The sequence below is a fragment of the Ornithorhynchus anatinus genome, chromosome 20 (genome assembly GCF_004115215.2).
Source record: "Ornithorhynchus anatinus isolate Pmale09 chromosome 20, mOrnAna1.pri.v4, whole genome shotgun sequence".
NCBI lineage: Eukaryota > Metazoa > Chordata > Mammalia > Monotremata > Ornithorhynchidae > Ornithorhynchus > Ornithorhynchus anatinus.
Window position 1 is genome coordinate 3,642,934 of NC_041747.1, and position 19,214 is coordinate 3,662,147.

Here is a 19,214-nt window from a genome sequence, read left to right on the forward strand (position 1 = left end):
GGTAGGGGAAGGCAGTGCATTTGACTGGCCAGTGGATTGAACAAAATCTCCTCGGCACTGCATTTAAGCTCAAAGGACTGGTTTCTCAGTTAGGAACAAGGTGTCCTGGATGGGAAGGACAGTATATTATAAATGATTTATATTAACGTCGCTTTCCCCCTCTAGACTGTAAGGTCCTTGCGGGCAGAGAACGTCTACCAGTTCTGTTGGATTGTACTCTCCCAAGCGCTTAGTAAACCTATCTGCACGCAGTAAGTGCTCAATAATAATGTTGGTATTTGTTAAGCGCTTACTATGTGCAGAGCATTGTTCTAAGCGCTGGGTAGATACAGGGTAATGCGGTTGTCCCACGTGAGGCTCACAGTTAATCCCCATTTTACAGATGAGGGAACGGAGGCCCAGAGAAGTGAAGTGACTTGCCCACAGTCACACAGCAGACAAGTGGCGGAGCCGGGATTCGAACCCATGACCTCTGACTCCCAAGCCCGGGCTCTTTCCACTGAGCCACGCTCAATAAATACCATTGATGATGATTACGATGACGACAGCTTGGTCCTCTCAAAAACAGTAAACGCCCTTTTAGGGGCAGCACCGCCCACAACCCAATATGCTCTTCATTTATTTATATTTATTTCTGTTAATGTCTGTCTCCCCCGCCATAGACTGTAAGCTCATTGTGGGTGGGGAATGTGTCTATTATTGGATTGTACTCTTCTGACACTCAGTACAGTGCTCTGCACCCAGTAAGTGGTCAATAAATACGGCAGAGTGAATGAATGCCCCATTAGCAAACCGGAAAACCGAAGAGTGCTGTTTCAAAGACTGTTTATGCGGGGAGAAAACCACACAGTGGCATCCTCGAAGAGCATCTCCTGCGGGCTGTAATTTTCAGAATTGTTTTGTCCAATTCCTTATTTATTTTTTCTGGGAAAAAGTCTCCATATTGGCTGTAGATGTTTCAGCTGCCCCGGGCTACTGGGCCTGGGAGAGTTGTGACTAGTAGTAGAGACGCAGCGTGGCTCAGTGGAAAGAGCCCGGGCTTGGGAGTCAGAGGTCATGGGTTCGAATTCCGGCTCCGCCGCTTGTCAGCTGTGTGACTGTGGACAAGTCACTTAACTTCTCTGTGCCTCAGTTACCTCATCTGTAGAATGGGGATTAAGACTGTGAGCCTCACATGGGACAACCTGATTACCTTCTATCCCCCCCCAGGGCTTAGAACAGTGCTCTGCACATAGGAAGTGCTTAACAAATGCCAACATTATTATTATAGCCCACAGTGCCTTTATATTTCTTTTAGATCCGACAGAGTGTATTGCAGTGAACTCACTCTTCTGGACCACCTGCTCTGTTATTTTGTTTTCATTCCTTCTTTTTCCACCTCTCTTCTGGCTCCTGGTCTCCGAAGGAGGAGGAAGCGTCCCCTTATGGCTTTTGGAGAGACGGATTGCCCAGGCCCTCATTTAGGCAGAGGGTAGCTGGGTTGAAGTTAAGTTTTCCCTGGTTTTCTCCCATTTCCCTCTGCTCTCGACCCAGTGCACTTTTGGAAAATGCAAGCTAAATTCCACCCATCTCGGACGGGGTGATTTGACCGATTCCGTGGCCGCAGCGTGGCCTAGTGGATAGAGCACGGGCTGGGAGTCCGAAGGACCTGGTTTCCAATCCTGGGCTCTGCCCCTTGTCTGCTGTGTGATCCCGGGTTAGTCACTTCACTTCTATGTGCCTCAGTTACCTCCTCTGTAAAATGGGGGTTAAGACTGTGAGCCCCATGAGGTACAGGGACTGTGTCTAATCTGATTAGCTTGTTGTCTACCCCATTGCTTAATACAGTACCTGCCACATAATAAGCACTTAACAGATACCATAATAATAAAAATCATAATAATAATGGTATTAGAAATGGGACCAGAAGCCAGGTTTCCTGACTGACAAAGCTGTACTCTTCCCACTGCTCCAACAGCAGGCCTGCAAAGGGCGAGACACCTGCCTTTACAGATGTGGTCCGTTGGGCCACACGAGAACTTTCCTTTGAAAAGAATCCGTTGAAACGCTCGAGCGTAGTTTCAAGAACTGACATCACTCAGGAATGCCAGCGAGGCTCTGGTATTTGAGAGCACACGCCCCTCGCTCTCTTGTTTTGTAACATTCCCTCTAGGTCCCAGTTCTCGAAAATGGCACAGCAGGTCACGGGGCGACGTTGTGGGGAACGGGGTGAACTGAACCCGTCCCCAGTGTCGCCACTTGTCGTAGCCACGGAAACCCGGCTGACGGGGTCAACCCACTTGGAAGCCACCTGCCTAAAAAAAAAAAAAAATGGCCATCTCGGCTATTTAACCCTACTCTTAATAATAATAGCGCTTGTGGGATTTAAGTGCTTACTATATGCCACGCACTAAAATAAGAGCTGGGGTAGATACAAGATTACCACATGAGGCTCACATTCTAAGTACTAGGGAGCACGGGTTTTAAATCCCCATTTTGCAGATGAGGAACCGAGGCCCAGAGATGTTAAGCGACTTGCCCGGGATCACACAGCAGGTAAATGGCAGAGCCGGGGTTAGGATCAGTTCAAGAGGGTCGAGAAGGTGTTTTCTTATTTCTCCCCCCTTTTGGTTTTATGCATCCTGTCTACATTGATCCAACGTAGAACCTGAGTCAGAGGAGCTGGGTTCTAATCCTGGCTCTGCCGCTTGTCTGCTATGTCAACTTGGGCAAGCCGTTTCACTTCTCTGGGTCTCAGTTGCCTCATCTGGACAACGGGGATGAAGACTGTGGGACAGGAATGGTGTCCCAACTGTTTAGCTTGTATCTACCAGTGTTTAGAACAGTGCTTGGCACATAGTAAGAACTTAACAAGTACCAGTGTTATTAAACAGATTACAAAACGGATGGCCTGACTACACCACAGTTTTTTGCCTCTCAGACTTCAACTGAGTTGTTGAAAAACAGTTTCAGCTGCCCAACAGAAAATATAAATATTCATCTTTTGAATGGGTGTTGGTAATTAGGGACTTTTTTGCTCTGCATTGTGTGGGCTAAAAAATCGTCAGCTCAAGTCAACCTGGTTCAGCGTTTTTCAAAGTGGGGACCAGAGGAAGGAAGTAGGAACTGCAGAAGTCATTGCTATAGAACACAATGGTTTTAGTGATGGCCACGAGAACTCTTTAGCAAAATCTCCGTACTTATCTAGATTTTTATTCCCAGCCTACCCCTCTCGCTTAGCATCAGCTGATTAACATTTACTGAGGCACAGCACTCTCATCATTTCATTCCCCCCCCCCCCTTTTTTCATTTTTATGATGTTAAGCACTTCCCGTGCTCCAGGCACTGAACTAAACGCTGGGGTAGATACAAGACGTCACGTTGGACACGGTCCATGTCCCACATGGGTCTCATCGTCTTCCTCCCCATTTTAATTAAGCCACAGAGAATTTAAGTGGCTTACCCAAGGTCACCCAGAAGACAAGTGGTGGAACGGGGTTTAGAACCCAGGTCCTCTGACTCTCAGGCCCACGCTTCTCCTGGCCCGGGATGAATAAAGGAAAGATGTTACTATCTATGTCGTCTTCTTAGCAACCTGCAAATTCTGCTGAACTTTGGTTGGAGCGAGGTGCGAGGTGCTTGGGAAGAAAACTTTGAGAACTGCTTTATTCGGGGCGTGGGAAGTGCGATATTGCAAGATACCAGTCGCTGTCCCAGACACCATGCACTGTTCCAGACACTGACATACACTGACAGAGATTTGCCCCAAAATGTGGTCCCTGCCTTTTGCGACCTGTTCACGTCCTAGACTAAATAAATGGCCACCACGGGCAGATAATACTTAAAGGAACACCTCTCTGTGGAACTTTGCGTCTCATCTCTCCAAATGTTCAGGTCAATGTCTTGTAGAGCGCCGGAAAGTTGTCATGGCAACCGGGTCGACTATCTAGCCAGCGGGATGCAATTAACGCAGCATTTCTCAGGCTGTATGAGTGTGGCCTGGAATCGCAAACATACGCTTGATTCTCCGGTCCGTTTCACTGGACGTTTTCTACAGTCATTTGCCAATCTGTGTAAATATTTTAGCTCCATTTGGGCTGATGAGTTTGCACATTTTCTCACCTTAAGCATCCCGGTTGTAGAGCAAGAACAGCAACAAAATAATATCGAAGAAAGCTGGCCTGTACACCTAGAACCGGTTTGGGGCCTAGATTAAGAAAGGTACTGCCGTTCGTAGATCTAGAAGTCAGTCAGTTGGATACGGGGTTCTCAAGTTACTCAATACCTGTTGGAGAAAATCAAAAGAGGAGCCTTCTGTTAAAAAAAGTGAAAAAACATCATCATAATGATCCCAGTTCTTCCCACTAAATTGTAAGTTCCTCCTGGGCAAAGGATTGTGATATCTTCTAGTGTACTTTCCCAATTGACAGTATTTATCAAGCACCTAGACGTAGTAAGCGCTTGGGATAATATAATAAAGTTAGCACATGTGGTCCCTGCCCTTAAGAAGCTTACAATAGAAGTGCTTAGTACAGTGCTTAGTACAGTAGACACTCAGTAAATACTACTGATTGATTGGGAAGAATAGGTTGCCTCAAGTCCACAGAAGGAAGCTTAGTGAGAGAGGGAGGAGGAAGGGAGAGAGAGAGAGAGAGCATACCCTCTATTCTCTGTACACCCTTGGACGCCATGGAAATACCATCCAGGTAGTGTTCCCGGAGGGACACGAATGGCACAGTGGCCGAGTGGGAAAAACTCAGTCCTGGTTTCCGATACCAACTTTGCCCCTTGCTTGCTGTGTGGCTTTGTGCAAGTGGCTTAACTTCTCTGTGCCTCGCTTTCCTCACCTGCAAAATGGAAATTCTCCCTCCTTCTTAGAAATCGAAGGCCATGTGGGACAGGCACCTTTTGATCAGATTATCTTGCATTTCCCCCAGCGCTTAAAGCAGTGCTTGACACCTAGTAATTGCTTAACACATGTCATAATGATAATAATAATTATTGTTACGAAAGAGCTTTGGAAGGCAAAACTGTTCTACAGATTCTAGTCGGTATTATTTTTACCAAAGCCTTTCCATGTCCCCGATGTACTTTGCCATAAATCTACGTGACGGTTTTAAGATGTGATTGCTATTTCCATTTCACAATTGAGGAAAGGATTTCAGTGTGTTTCTGAAAGCTATAGAGGGTTCTACTGTTTTAGTGGGAGGATAACGCTTAGGAGTTTTCTGCCTAGGCCTCTGTCAAAATTCTTCTCTCTGGCTTATTGATTTGCCCCCCCTCCGCCCCCTGCCTTTACAGTCTTGCCCCGAAATCCGCAGCCCAAGGTTCTCTTAGGTGGAAAAAGGGCAGGTTTGTCTCCAAGGGACCAGGCTGTTTCCTGAGACGGTGGGCTTGTTCGTGAGCCAATGTCTCCAGTTTTCTGGGCTTTGCGCCCTGGGGGGAAATGTTGGGGAATTTTATGCCTCCCAGTGAACATATTTCATGGTTCATGGTGTTTGCTTATGATGGGTTCCAAGAGCCCCCCTCCCCGCCCTGTCCCCCATGCCCAGAATCGTGCACGTTTCCAGGAGACGCTGAAGAGTCTAGAACTGTTCTTTAGACGTGTCGGCCCAACGGCTCCGGTAACCCTAGTGGGGCTAGGAGGAGACTTGCCTTCGTAACCGTTTGCCCCAGCTGTGCGGGAGACTAGCCCTTGGGGGCTCAAGACCGGCGAAACGCCAGGGCGGGTGGAGGAGAAGAATAACTCGTTCTTTGTCAGGCTGTGATACGCCACCAGCAAAATGTACTTGAGCCGTATAAAGGAAGTGAGGAAAACGGGGTTTGGCTCTGGAGCAAGAGGTCCGTGGCCAGCTTCTAATGATGATAATTATGCTATTTATTAATCGCTTATTAGGTGCCAAGCACTGCCTTAGGCGCCGGAGTAGATACAACTAATCGGCTCAGACACAGTCCCTGTCCCGCTTGGGGCTCACATTCCAAGGGGGAGGGAGAACTGGTATCTAATCCCCATTTTACAGATGAGGGGACTGAAGCACAGAGACATTAAATAATTTGCTCAAAATCATATAGCAGGCCAGTGACAGAGCTGGGATTAGAACCCAGGCCTCCTGGCTGCCATTGGAATGCTCTAGAATCAGACTTTGGATTAATCAATGATATTTATTGTGTGCTTACTATGTGTAGAGCACCGAAGGCACTTAAAGAAAAGGGCCATGCATCCTCAAGATTAGCGGCCTGGGACTTTATGTAGGTAAGTGAGGGAGGATATGTCCTGACAGTGACCCCCTCACCATTCATACCCGGGAACCACAGGCAGGGAGGGGTTCAGAGTGAGAGGACAGGGCTAAGGTGCGAAATGGCCCCTCTGGTCAAAGAGTGCCTTGAGACCATCAGTTCTAAACCCTCAACCCCAAGGGCCTCTCACAGAGTCCAGGCCACAGCATCTCCCAGGCACTCCACCTCCAGAAGAGTCCCCCATTTCTCTTGCCTCCAACCCAGGACACTGGTGGGGCGATTTTTAGCTCAAGAAAGCAGCATAAATCTCCTGCTATCCCACAGGTGATCCAGGGGACTTTCATCCCGTCGGATGGTCGAAATATTGGGAGGCCAGTGGCTCGGATACGTCCCCAAACGCCAAGTGGATTTTAAAGATCCCAGGAGAGAGTCCATCACTGTAGATGCCCCTGGTCACCTTGAATAGTAGACTCCTGCGTTTAATAGTAATAATAATAATAATCGTAGTAATTGTTAAGCACTTACTATGTGCCAGGCACTGTATGAAGCGCTGGGGAGGATACAAGCAAATCGGGTTGGACACAGGCCCTGTCCCATGTGGGGCTCATGGTATTAATCCCCATTTTACTGATGAGGTAACTGAGGCACAGAGAAGTCAAGTGACTTGCCCTAGGTCACACAGTAGACAAGTGGCAGAACCGGGATTAGAACCCATGACCTTCTGACTCCCAGGCATGTGCTCTATCCACTAGTCCATGCTGCTTCTGTATAACGAAACATCAGTAAGATCTTTCCCACGTATCTGGTCCCTTTACAATGCTGTGTGCAGGAGGAATTCCTGGGAATCTGAACCACTGGGAAAGAATGTGTCTAGAAACATCCCCTGAGATTTGTTTTATCAAGCCTTCCTCGGCCTTTCTGTGGGCATTTGCCGCTTGCCCCCGTGAACATAATCCCAACAATTAACGTTCTTGAAAACAGCCCAGCGGTCCAACTCAGAGTGGCTGCATAAATCTTCTCATCCACCTTCCTTTCCTTCCATTTATTTTTTCCTTTTATTGGAAGGGTCTGGGAAGCAGATGAGCTGGGTTCTTGTCCAAGCCCTGCCGCTGGCCTGCTGGGTGACCTTGGTATCTATTGAGCACTCTGTCAGTTTCCTCCATCTGTAAAATGGGTATTAAATGCCTGTTCTTCCCTCCCCTATAGGCTCTGACGCCGATGTGGGACAGGGACTATGTCTGATGGTATTGTACTTACTCCGAACTACCAACTCTGTAGTTTCGTACTCGCCCAAGTGCTTAGTACAGTGCTCTGCACACAGGTGCTCAAATCAGATTGACTGATTGATTGACGACAAGCCCTTGAGGATCCTCTCACCTACTCCTTGCCCCAACAGTCTATTTTTCCATATTCTTTTTGGAATGGGGAGACCAGGTTTTGTTGAAAAATATAGTGGGTGCAGTGAAAGACAAGGAATAACGATAATAATTGTGATATTTGTTAAAAGATTATTTTGTGCCAAATATTCATTCATTCAGTCCTATTTTTTGAGCACTTACTGGGTGCGGAGCAGCGCTTGGGAGAGTACAATACAACAAGAAAAGACATTCCCTGCCCACAGTGAGCTTACAGTCTAGAGGTGGGGAGTTGTTGGGGGTAGATAGAAGATAATCAGGTCAGACACAATCCCTGTCCCACGTGGGGCTCACAGTCTCAGAGGAAGCAACTGAAAGGACCAGATCAGAACAGTTCATGTTACAATCCAGACTGGTAATAATAATAATAATAATAATGTTGGCATTTGTTAAGCGCTTACTATGTGCCGAGCACTGTTCTAAGCACTGGGGTAGACACAGGGTAATCAAGTTGTCCCACGTGGGGCTCAATCTTAATCCCCATTTTACAGATGAGGTAGTTCCCTTGAGGGTTACTACTACTATCGAGGTAGGCCAGACCCAAATCCTCCACCTTCCCTGTATTCCTGGTCTTTCTTTCCTCACCAACCAGTTTTGGCCTTTGAACAACCACCTATCCCTTTTAAAATCCCCCCTTACACCTCTTCGAGCAAAGGTGTCAGTGGAAAGGATCCGTCCGCTTCTTGCCCCAATCCACCTCATCATGTTTTAGAAGCCCTTGAGTATTCCTCCTCCTCCTTTAAGTTGGAAGAACCAGTCTGGCGGACGTTTGCCTTCCCCTTTCCGAAGAGATTCCCTCCCTCTCTTCATCTGACACCCATGCAGTTCGGTCTACACCTCGCCAAAAAAAAGAGTCTTAGGCTTTTTGACTTCCCCATCTCAGCCTCCGGCTCCCCGTCTCCTTTGTCACTGCTGTTAGCGTCCGCTGCTGTTTCGGCACTTCGAGTTGGGCTCAGAGGAATATCCACTCTTCCACCCCCCACCTCTCAGCTTCCGAGAAACACCGAGAGCTCTGAAATGAAGCCGGGAATGAACTGGATAAATCACAAAGCCATAAAGGTGGTGGTTGTACTGTTTGCAATGCCAGAGAAGTCCGTGTTTTCTTCTGGGGGAGTGGAGAGAAGTGGTTCTGAGAGGAAAGAGCCAGAGATGTGCCCTCCCTTTTCGGCTATTGAATTTCCAGAGTTTGAATGACATCCTGCTTCACAAAAGTTGCCAGTCCCGTGAAGGTGGCGTCCACGTTATAACCGTAACTACATGTGGAGCACCAGATTTCTGGATTTTCCCATCACACTAATCCCTCTTTTTTCTTCACCGCTATTAGTGAGCCAAGTCTTGCCTGCTTCTCTTGGAGTCCTTGGTGCAAGGATCCAGCTGGAGTCAGACACTTTCGAGCAATCGAAGAGCTTAATTTGCAGGCCGTATGATGAAAAAGACAGAACACAAGGACGCACTTAAGCCCTGAGAACGTGCCATTGTCTTGACCCAGAGGATGAACCCAGGTCCTTCTGAATCTCCGACCCGTGCTCTGACCACTAGGTCTGGGAGTCAGAAGGCCATGGGTTCTAATCCTGGCTCCATCACTTGTCTGCTCTGTGACCTTGGGCAAATCACTTAACTCCTCTGTGCCTCAGATACCTCATCTGTAAAATGGGGATTGAGACCGTGAGCCCCATGTGGAACAGGGGACTGTGTCCAACCCGATTTACTTGTATCCACCCCAGTGCTTAGTACGGTGCCTGGCACATAGTAAACGTTTACCAAATACCATAATAATCATTATTATTATTAGAAAATGCGGTTACCAAGATCCCAAAGAGAAGGGTGGGAAACAGTTGACAAGCATGGGAACAGCTCCGGGTTTTGGCTGACTGAAAAAAAGCTTTGTATGATGATGATTGTGAAATAATAAAGCTTAATTCAATGGATACTAGAATTATTATCATTATTATTATTAAGTGCCGTCGAGTCATTTCCGATTCATGGTGACTCGACGGATATACTTTCCCCAGAACGTCCTCTGCCATAATCCGCAACCTTTCTAATGGTTCTTCTGTTATCGTTGTTATGATCTCTATCCATATAGCTGCCGGTCTGCCTCTTCCACGGACTTTTCCTAGCATTAGTGTCTTCTCCAGAGAATGAGTCCTCCTGATTATGTGTTCGAAATATGCTAAGTCGAGTCATCCTTCCTAAACATTAATGAGACAGAACACAACCATTCCAAGAGGAGTAAAGTACACAGACCTTCTAAAGGAACTAGCATCTCCTGATCTCCTTAATAATAATAATAATAATAATAATAATAATGATGGCATTTGTTAAGCACCTACTATGTGCAAAGTACTGTTCTAAGCCCTGGGGGGATATAAAGTGGTAGGGTCCGGAAAGAGGCGGTAAAGGAAGGGAAGAGAGGAAGAGGAAGATAAAGGGCAAAGAGGGATGAAAGTGTGAAAGAAGGATGGAAGAGAGGAGGCAATGGAGAGGATGATATTGTAGCCCAAGATGGAACCCTTAGTAGGCCCTACCATAGGCAATTTGGATGATGATCCTGTTTAAAATGAGACTTCTGGTCACTGTATTAAAACATTTTTGACTGGCTTGGCTTTTGGCCATTATCCTTTCAAGGCTTTGAGAATTTGGAAATATGTTTTTGCCCAAATCAGAAATGGATTTTAGGATTCGGGAAGGCGGTAGAGCTTAATGGGATTGGAAGTCAGGAGCTGTAGGTTCTAGTCCCAGCTCTGCCACTGGCTGGCTGTGTGACCTTGGGCAAGTAACTTAATCTTTCTGGGCCTCAATCCCCTCATCTGTATAATGGGGATAAGATACCTACTCTTCCTACCTCTTAGGTTGTGAACCCTGTATGGAACAGTGGCTGTGTCTGATCTGATTACCCCAGTGGTTAGTACAAAGTAGAGGTTTAATAAGTGCCGTAATTGCTATTCAGTAGCCCTGTCACTCCTAGAAAGTGCTATCATAAATCTGTCAAAATCCCTGAGAGGTGAGGAGGGCTAGTGGCCAGAAGCTAACTGGTTTTAATAATAATAATAATAATAATAATGTCGGTATTTGTTAAGCGCTTACTATGTGCAGAGCACTGTTCTAAGCGCTGGGGTAGATACAGGGTAATCAGGTTGTCCCACGTGAGGCTCACAGTTAATCCCCATTTTACAGATGAGGTAGCTGAGGCACAGAGAATTTAAGTGACTTGCCCACAGTCACCCAGCTGACAAGTGGCAGAGCCAGGTTTTGAACTCATGACCTCTGACTCCCAAGCCCGTGCTCTTTCCACTGAGCCATGCATCTTCTCATACAGATATGAGGGACCAGTAAGTTAGTATGGTATAGTATAGTATACTAGCGCCTAGTACAGTGCCTGCCACATAGTAAGTGCTTAACCAGTACCATTAAAAAAATTTAAAAAAATAAATACCATGGCTTGGGATTCCCAATTGAGTGTCCATTGGAGACAAGGAGGAATCATGGACTCCCTATTGTGGAGCCCAAGTTTTTTCTCAGGATTAAAGTTGAATTTCAGGTAGAGGAAGAAGCAATCTGAAGAGCTTATGTCTCAGACATCTAGGTTTTAAGAACAAATAAAATTAGATGACATCTTTAAGACAGAAAGTATGTTCTTCATAGCTTGAAGCCCGGTATCATAGGTGTCTGTCTCCTAAATTTTTGTTTTAATGAAAATTCTATGAAGATAAGGATGTGAGATTGGATGAAAAATTGTTATGGGTATGTACGGTCCTTTGCAAATAATACCTGAATTCGACATCTCAAAGCCTTGATTTGATTAGGGCAGGGAGGTAAAGAGCACTTTTCAAACAGAGTTCTTAAAATATTTAGTGGGGTTGCATGTTAGTTTTTCTGCTAGCCTGTGATCAGAGCGAAGTTGAACTGGTTAAAGTTACATACTGTCTTGTGTTAGACTCACATTAGTGTTGTCGGTATGCCGGGGCTTTCAGTGCTTGTTTGGACCTTACCTTCAAGTCACATAAGAAATCTGGAGTTGTCAATGCAGGAAGAATATTTTTGATATTTGTTCGGGGTAACTACCAATATAAATGTTTAAAAGACTTTTCCTATTGTGTTTTCACAAAGATTCTTGTGGGGGTTTTTTAAAAAAAATTGTATTCTGTTGGTTGTTTGATTTGTTTGAGACAAATGTTATGCGGCACCGTTTCCTTTTTCTAAATACTATTTCTTGAAATGGAATAGAGCAGGCTAGGACATCCTTCTAAAATAGGTTGGAAGAGATTGGTTGGATTTGTCTTGTCGTTTAAACTCTGAATTATCTGTGCTTCTCCAGCTGTGCTGCTATAGCCTTTCATCCGGGCTTTGCCGTCATTCAGTCAGATCTATTGAGCATCTAGTGGGTCCAGAGCACTGTACTAAATTGAGAGAGTATGGTGGAGTTAAGGCATGAGCCCTGTCTTCAAGGAACTTGCAGTCTTTCCCACCTCAAGTTCTCCTCCTGCTTCTGTTCTTTTCCACTGAATCCAGGCCAGTCTTGGGTTGATTTGCAAACTTCCTCAGGGAGAAATGTTGTATAACAGGTGTCCAATATATCTTCTGTGTAGTACTCAGATCCGATCCTTTCAAGCAAGCCTCTGTAAAATGAATTTCACCTATAAATGGTAATCGATCATATTTATTGAGTGGTTACTATGTGCGGAGAGGGTACAATACAGCAGAATACAAGCTTACAGTCTTTATTATTATTAGAGCGATTAAGATGTTAAGATGTTCACAAAAAGCCTGGCAGTTTTCAAGGCTGGCTTCCCCTGTCGTGTTGCTTCCTGAGAGGCCGATGAAAGGAAATATTGTATTATCCCTTGGCAGGTTGTATATGAGTTTATGCACAGGATTGTTTGTCTGTAGATAGTATGTTTGTCATGTAGCCGTAGGATGTACATGTGCAAACGCACATGCTTTCCGTCTCTATCTAAGAGGGGTCGTGTATGCCCAGCTTCCTACCCACCCACAGTTTGCCCTCCGAGGCACTGGACACCATCCACCCTGACCCACACCCTCAGCCCTGCCCACCCAAGGGCGAGCTCGGACGGTGGTTGTGGCCGGCGGAATTCTCAGCAGCTCCTGCTGGTCGTTTCATAGACGGAGGGGTCTCTGGCTCACCGTTGGTCTCTGTTTCCGCGAGCGTTTGCTCCCTGATCTAGATCTGTGCGTTCCTCTCCCCTTCCATGCCTCCCCACTTATCTCACGTGCCTCCCTGTGCAGCACCCACAGGTTACCCGAGAGGCCTGGCATCTGTGCATTTGAGAGGAATGACTGCCTCCAACCCCCAGTCCTTCTTCCCTCACCCCTAGATGTGGAGAGGCAAGGTCAGCCCTCTTTAGGTCCCCCCCCCCTTTTTTTTTAATGGTATCGGTTAATGGTATTGCCAGGCACTATAAGCGCTGGGTAGATTCGAACTAATTAGGTCGGCCCCCAGTCCCTGTCCCACGTGGGGCTCCCGGTCTTAATCCCCATTTTACAGATGAAGTAACTGAGGCACAGAGAGGCGTCTTGCCCAAGGTCACACAGCAGACAAGTGGCAGAGGTGGGATTAGAACCCAGGTCTTTCTGACTCCCAGGCCCGTGCTCTATCCACAGGGCCACGCTGCTGCTTGGGGTTGGGAGCTTCAAATAATTCCCAGTTGATTGTTCGGTTTGTCTCCCGTGGCTCCACCTACCAAATGCCAACGGGCCTTTAGGTCTAGGGACGGTCTTGCCTTTGGATCATAAACAATAGTACTGTTTGCAATTCGGTTAAAATGAAACGGAAGCATGTTGGCCTTGTAATCTGTCTTTTATGAAGGCTAATTGAGGAACTTCTATAACCCTTAAATAGCAATCTGGTTTCAGCCATTCGGGGTTATTATACTGGTTTAAAGGATCTCCCCAAATTGCTGCCAATAAGGACATCTCTCAGTAACCTGTGCTGCTGTTACACAGACCTACACCTAAAAAAACCAAAAATCCAACACCCACATATATTTAAAATTCAAGAGTATGAATACTCTATTTTTAAAAAGTCTTTCAGGTTGGCTGTTTGGAGAGTTTGCTCCCACTCTTTGTAAATCATTTTTGCCCATCTGTCACCCCAGTGGATGGCAAGTGTGAAAAGGAAGCTATTCCCGGCTTAGTACAGTGCTTTGCACACAGTAAGCGCTCCATAAATACGATTGAATGAATTGATTGTGACCCTGGAGCCTCGATGACCTGAGAGATTCACTTTGGGCAGCAATGCGCATTCCACTCTGAAAAGATCCGTATTGTATCTCCCCCCCCTTTCTAATATGGATCCCAAACAGATCATCCATTCATTCATTCAATCGTATTTATTGAACGCTTATTGTGTGCAGAGCACTGTACTAAGCGCTCGGAAAGTACAAATCAGCAACAAATAGAGACAATCCCTGCCCACAACGGGCTCACAGTCTCAAAGGGGGGGAACAGTTACAACCGCTAAGGTCCGGGATGGGCTTATACTCCCTCAAGTGCTTAGCACAGTGCTCTGCACACGGTAGGCGTTCGAGAAATACCCTGATGGGTTGGGTTTGGGGGTGGGCTTTTTCTTCTCTAGTTTCATCAGGGGCACGACTTGGAGAACATTCTCTCCTTGGCACCCAGCCTGATCCTAAAATAGCAATTCGAGAGGTGGACAGACCTTCACCCCCACCCCCGCAACCAAGGTGGTCGCCAGTGGCGACCGGAGAACAATTCCCTCCTCTTAACCCGCCAGGTGAGCGATCCGACCGAAAACAAGGAGACCCACGGCATCAGGGAAACTGATGCGGAAAGGGCGCGGGGAAACTGAGGCAGCGGCGCGCTCCTCTCGCGTCTGCATCCCTGCTGCTGCTGCTGCTGCAAAAAAAAAGGGGGGGCTGCAGGGGCACGAAGGAGAGATTGCATTGTGCTCGGGGGTGCAGGAGGAGGAGGAAAAGGGGGCTCTGGGAGACGTCACTGCAACCAGATCCTTACCGCAGCGTGATGCAGCTGGAGATGGCCGGTCCTGCCGCCTTCCGAAACGGGCCCCGGGCCGAATTGGCCGCCAGGAACCTGCCCACCGGGCTGGGCCGACCCTTCCTCCACCTCTAACGGACCGACCGGAGGCCCCCCCCCGACCCCCCACCCCCTGCCTTGAAGCCACCCCCTCTCCCCCCGCTTTTTTCCCCGGAGAAAAATGTAACCCAGAAATGCAAACAGCAGCTGGGGAAGAGGCCGCGGGGAGAGAAACACCCAGCGAATAAAACTAAGTCCTTCTGCAGGAAAGGCGAGCATCATCTCGCTCCCCCCCCCTCCCTTTTTATCCTCCCAAAGAGAGAACCACCTATCACAAACGGAAGAAGTGGAGCCGCAGACACTTCATTTCCTCCCCTGACCTCGAGTTTACATCACTAACCGGTGACAAGCACATCTCCATCCCCACCCGTACCTGCTGAGGATCAGAGAAGCCTCTTTGTATGCAGCAGACATGGCCAGCCAGCAGGATTCAGGCTTCTTTGAGATCAGTATCAAATATTTACTGAAATCCTGGAGCAATAGTGAGTAGCAGAAGACTGTCTTTTTCCTTCTCTTCTTGTTTTCTTTTCCCCTTGGGCACTGTTGGCTAAATGAGAGGGGTAACTCCTCATAATGAGTGTGCTTTTCTGTCCGGGTGGTGTTAAAGAACCTTGCGTGGAGGGAGGGAGGGTGTTTTGCTTCCATCTGCTCAAAAAAACCCCAAAATGTCAGAGATTTCAATAGCTTTCATTAAGGGCAGGGACTAATGGGATTACACTCGATTTTGCTGGATTAAATCCTCCAAATCGGCCGCTTCCAGAGCCCCCTTTTCTACCCCCACTCCCCGCCCCGTATCTCAAGAGGGCAGTGGGCATATTCCGGGTGGCATTTCCTGCCTCGGTGTTTATTTGATCCGCTCAGGGTTTATCGAAATATTTGGTGAAGTCTGTTTAATCAGATGGGTGTGGCAGGGCTCCGAAGTACTTTAGAATTGTTTTATTATGGTATCTGGTCTGAGGGAGGAGGACTTAGCATGGAGATTCGTCATCTGGGGGACCGAAGGGGATATTTGCAGATTCATTTTTATCTCTTCCTCCCCTGTTTTGTGCAGAAGCCCGGGTGACACTTGGGCTGGGGGTGGGGAAAAAGAGATCCCGATGGCTTTGGGGAATGTAAACAAATGAAGGATGACATGGTTCCTATTTTCAGCCAATTTAGAGATTTCTCAGGAAAGTGTACCACAAAAAGATAGTTATCTACTAAACCACAAGTGATGCTTCTCCCCACATAGTCAAGGTAAAATCGGGCCTTCAGGTGGTTTCTCTTGTCATATGTTTTCTTACTGTTTAAGTAGTGGATGGGCTCCTCTTCTTCTTCCAAAGTCTGTGCTTGTTTTGGCTAGAAAATCAGCAGATGTGTAATGAAGTCAAACTTCAGAACTAACCACGGTGTAAAATCCAAAAGCCGCTATCTTCCTCATTACCTCTCCTTCTGTATTTAAGTAACTCCTGCCCGTAGTGATTTAGGGCAGTGACCGATCTCATGGAAACAGAATTTATGAAAGGGAAAAAAAACAACCCACCTGAATTGCTTTCAGAAAAAGCCAGTGCAGCTTGAAATGGTAGAAGATGTATTGCGATAGGCATGGGCTAAATGATATCCATAGAAACCATTTTTTTTCCCCCAGGTCATTTACACTACTGTATACACTACAGGGCTTGTCTGAAGCTGTTTTTCTTACCACAAGTGTGAAATCACTAGGGAATAATACTGTTATCCAAACATCATTGCTTTATTTACCGTAATCCTAAATCATTTGGCTTGTGTTCATCACATTTTAGAATCTATGAAGCACTTTGTTCTAGAGGATGAATCATTGGTTATTTTGGGTTAGGAGTGCCTTTTAGTTAATTAAAAGAAACGGGGATATGGTGTGCTTTATTAGTACCGTGGCTGTCTAGCAATTGTTAATGCTGGTTGTTTTGAAGAAGGAAAAAGAAGTTTTTCATGGTTTTGCCTTAATAGGTCATATTTTCTGTCCTCCTCCGACTGCAAAATAAAGGTCAGGTCCTACTTTCATTTTATTACAAGTGGAATTGTAGTATGACAGGACTAAAGAGCCAAGTGGAAGGTCTTGAGAATTTCTCTCCATGCTCCCCTCCCCCTCCGTATATCCATATTGCTCCACATCAGGGTATACGACTCCCCCATCCTCCTCCCCACTCTCCCCCCACCCCAGGAAATATTCTGAAGTGACTCATGCATTTCTGCATTGAAAGCAGAAGCTCCAAAATTACCTTCAAAATGGTGTATTTCATTTGAGCTTCCAGGTAGCAGAAAAGTAAAATTGCTCTCTCTTCTGGCTGCTGTTTCTTTGTGGATAAATGTATTTCTTTTTTTTTTTTAATCTTTGCTCAAATGAGGAAGAGGAAACAGAGGCCATTCTTACTCAAGTGCGTTGCAACAGTCACCTACAGCCCAGAAAGAGTTTGGTTACTCAATTTTATGTGTTTTAGGGGTACTGCAAGATGCCGGAATTACATTTTTGAGGCCAAGTAGAAATATCAGAAGCCTTAGGGTTTGAACCTTGTCAATTGTCAGTGGCTTGAGGGAACGGCCCGGAGCAGCTTCTACACTTGTACACACACGCCTAACATCTTATTTTCCAGGAGAAGTTAGAGCGCCTGCCCACATACCTGAATGCCGAATCAGCCCCCTAATTATATCGGGGTGACTGCCCAGAGGTGATTCTTTAACAAGTGCAATTAAAAAGCAAACTATATGTTCGCGCTTGGCCGGCTGCCAGGAGGGTAGTGATAGGAAAGATGCCTCGGTGAAAGTTTCCAGTTTTAGATTTCCATTCAAGCCGTTCTGAGGGGGGAAAAGAAGCAGGTCTCCCAACGTGTGCCCCCCTCTCCGAGACGCTCATCGAGGTAACGAGACCAGCGGCTGCCCGTTGCGGATCATTCGCCGGGGCCAAAATACGTGCATTTGGGTGGTGGCTTTCGGTCGGCTCTTCACCTGCTTGGTTTTGCCTCGTTGATTCTCATTTCGCGTGCAGCACGAGTTGGGCTTCCTTTTTGATATTCAGAAATAGGAAGTCATGAACCAAATCCCGCCATCCAACCAATATTTCATAGTTTATTTCACTCTTCAACTATCTTGTAGACTGCACAAGCCACGGTTTACCTGTCATGAAAAGTCTTCTGGAGGCATACCAGCCCTATCCGGTCATCGGCGAAAGGGCTCGATAAATCAGTTGGTAAAGTCCTGCTCCACTGAACTAAATATTGTTTTATTTTTAGTCTTCTTCCCTCACACTTGCTCACTTTGGCCCACAGCTGACTATTTTTTGGCCTACGTTTGGGTTTTATGAGGTCTTCCTGCAGTTTATCTACATCTGATGGGGTTTAACTGTCCAGAAGAATTTTGTGTCCTCTGCAGATTTGGAGACTTCACCCCTCACTGCCCTGCCAGGTCGCTTGGGAGGATGTGAAACAAAGCAGGACCCAGCACTGATCCCCAAGGGATGGGTGTCCACCAAGTACACTCTTCCATCCAGAGAAGTGGCCCCTTATCCCCGTTCTTTTTTCCTGTCTTTAGCCAGTTTTCTACAGACAACTGAAATTTCCCTCCACTTCCATTATTATTTGGGATTTATGAAAGTCTTTGGTGTGGACCCTGTCAAAACATCTGGGCTCTTATCCCGGCTCCGCCATTTATCTGCTGTGCATGACCTTGAGCGAGTCACATAACTTCTCTGCCTCTCATATGTAAAATGGGGATTAAGACTGTGATCCCCATGTGGGATATGGACTGTGTCCAACTGGATTTCCCTGTATCTACCCAGCGCTCAGTACAGTGTCTGGCACATAATAAGCTTAACAAATACCGTTATAAAAATCTCGCTGAATTGTTTCCATTGGGTTCCAGTCGTTCCTCATATTTAATAATTCCCTTTGTTTCAGTGATTGCCTCCCCAGAATAGATTATCAGCTCCTTGAGGGCAGAGGTAGTGACCGCTCCCTTTTTCGTACTTCCCCGAGTCTCAGTACAGTGCTCTGTGCTCAAGTACTCAAATATTACTGACTGATTTCAGCCAATCAGTCTGTTGATTGAGTGCTGACGGTGTGCAGGAAACTGTACTAAGCACTTGGGAGAGTGCGACACAACAATATAACGGACACGTTCCCTAGATCGATTTTTGAATCGATCTAGACCTATCAGTGGAAACGGAGACCAGCGCGGGCCGTAAGCAACGAAAAGGTGGAGATTCCACCGATAACTCGGAGTTTGATGTTTAAGCTGCTCATCTGATGGTCCTTTACATCAACTATGGGACCCAGTTAAGCCCTTGGAGGGAATGGAAAACTTTATAGCAAAATTTTGTTAATATTTCTGTACTTCTGAAACTAAGGAACAGGGAAGTTAATTGGTTGCAAAGAGAGGGAGGAGATAAGCCCCAATATCTTCCTGCAGATTTATTTAAAGTAGATAGCAAGTATTTATTGAGCTTCCACAGAGTGTGTCTTACTGGATCAGGCACTTAGGGCTAAGTGGTAGAGTTTA

At 46.5% G+C, this 19,214-nt stretch overlaps 1 protein-coding gene and 1 long non-coding RNA gene across 9 annotated transcripts in view; one reads left to right on the top strand and one right to left on the bottom strand.

The window, feature by feature from the left end:
* The window catches only part of FRY (FRY microtubule binding protein), a 262,289-nt gene that overhangs the window by 75,428 nt on the left and 167,647 nt on the right, over window positions 1-19,214 (top strand). For 3 of the 8 annotated variants that reach the window (XM_007668507.4, XM_007668510.4, XM_029048273.2), the window contains exon 1: window positions 14,940-15,187. The exons of 1 other annotated variant lie outside the window; for it this stretch is intronic. In XM_007668507.4, coding sequence (XP_007666697.1) covers window positions 15,118-15,187 — 70 coding nt within the window. In that variant the 5' untranslated portion in view covers window positions 14,940-15,117. Of the gene's footprint in view, window positions 1-14,938; window positions 15,188-19,214 lie in introns of those variants that run through there. 4 more of the 8 variants (XM_007668509.4, XM_007668508.4, XM_001509398.5 and 1 more) reach the window with 2 other exon arrangements.
* Window positions 9,718-14,757, bottom strand: LOC114805874. Its single transcript, XR_003753939.1, has 4 exons — window positions 14,625-14,757; window positions 11,624-12,250; window positions 11,068-11,213; window positions 9,718-9,823 (listed from the first exon to the last, which is right to left on the bottom strand). It is a non-coding gene; the product is annotated as an uncharacterized LOC114805874 (long non-coding RNA).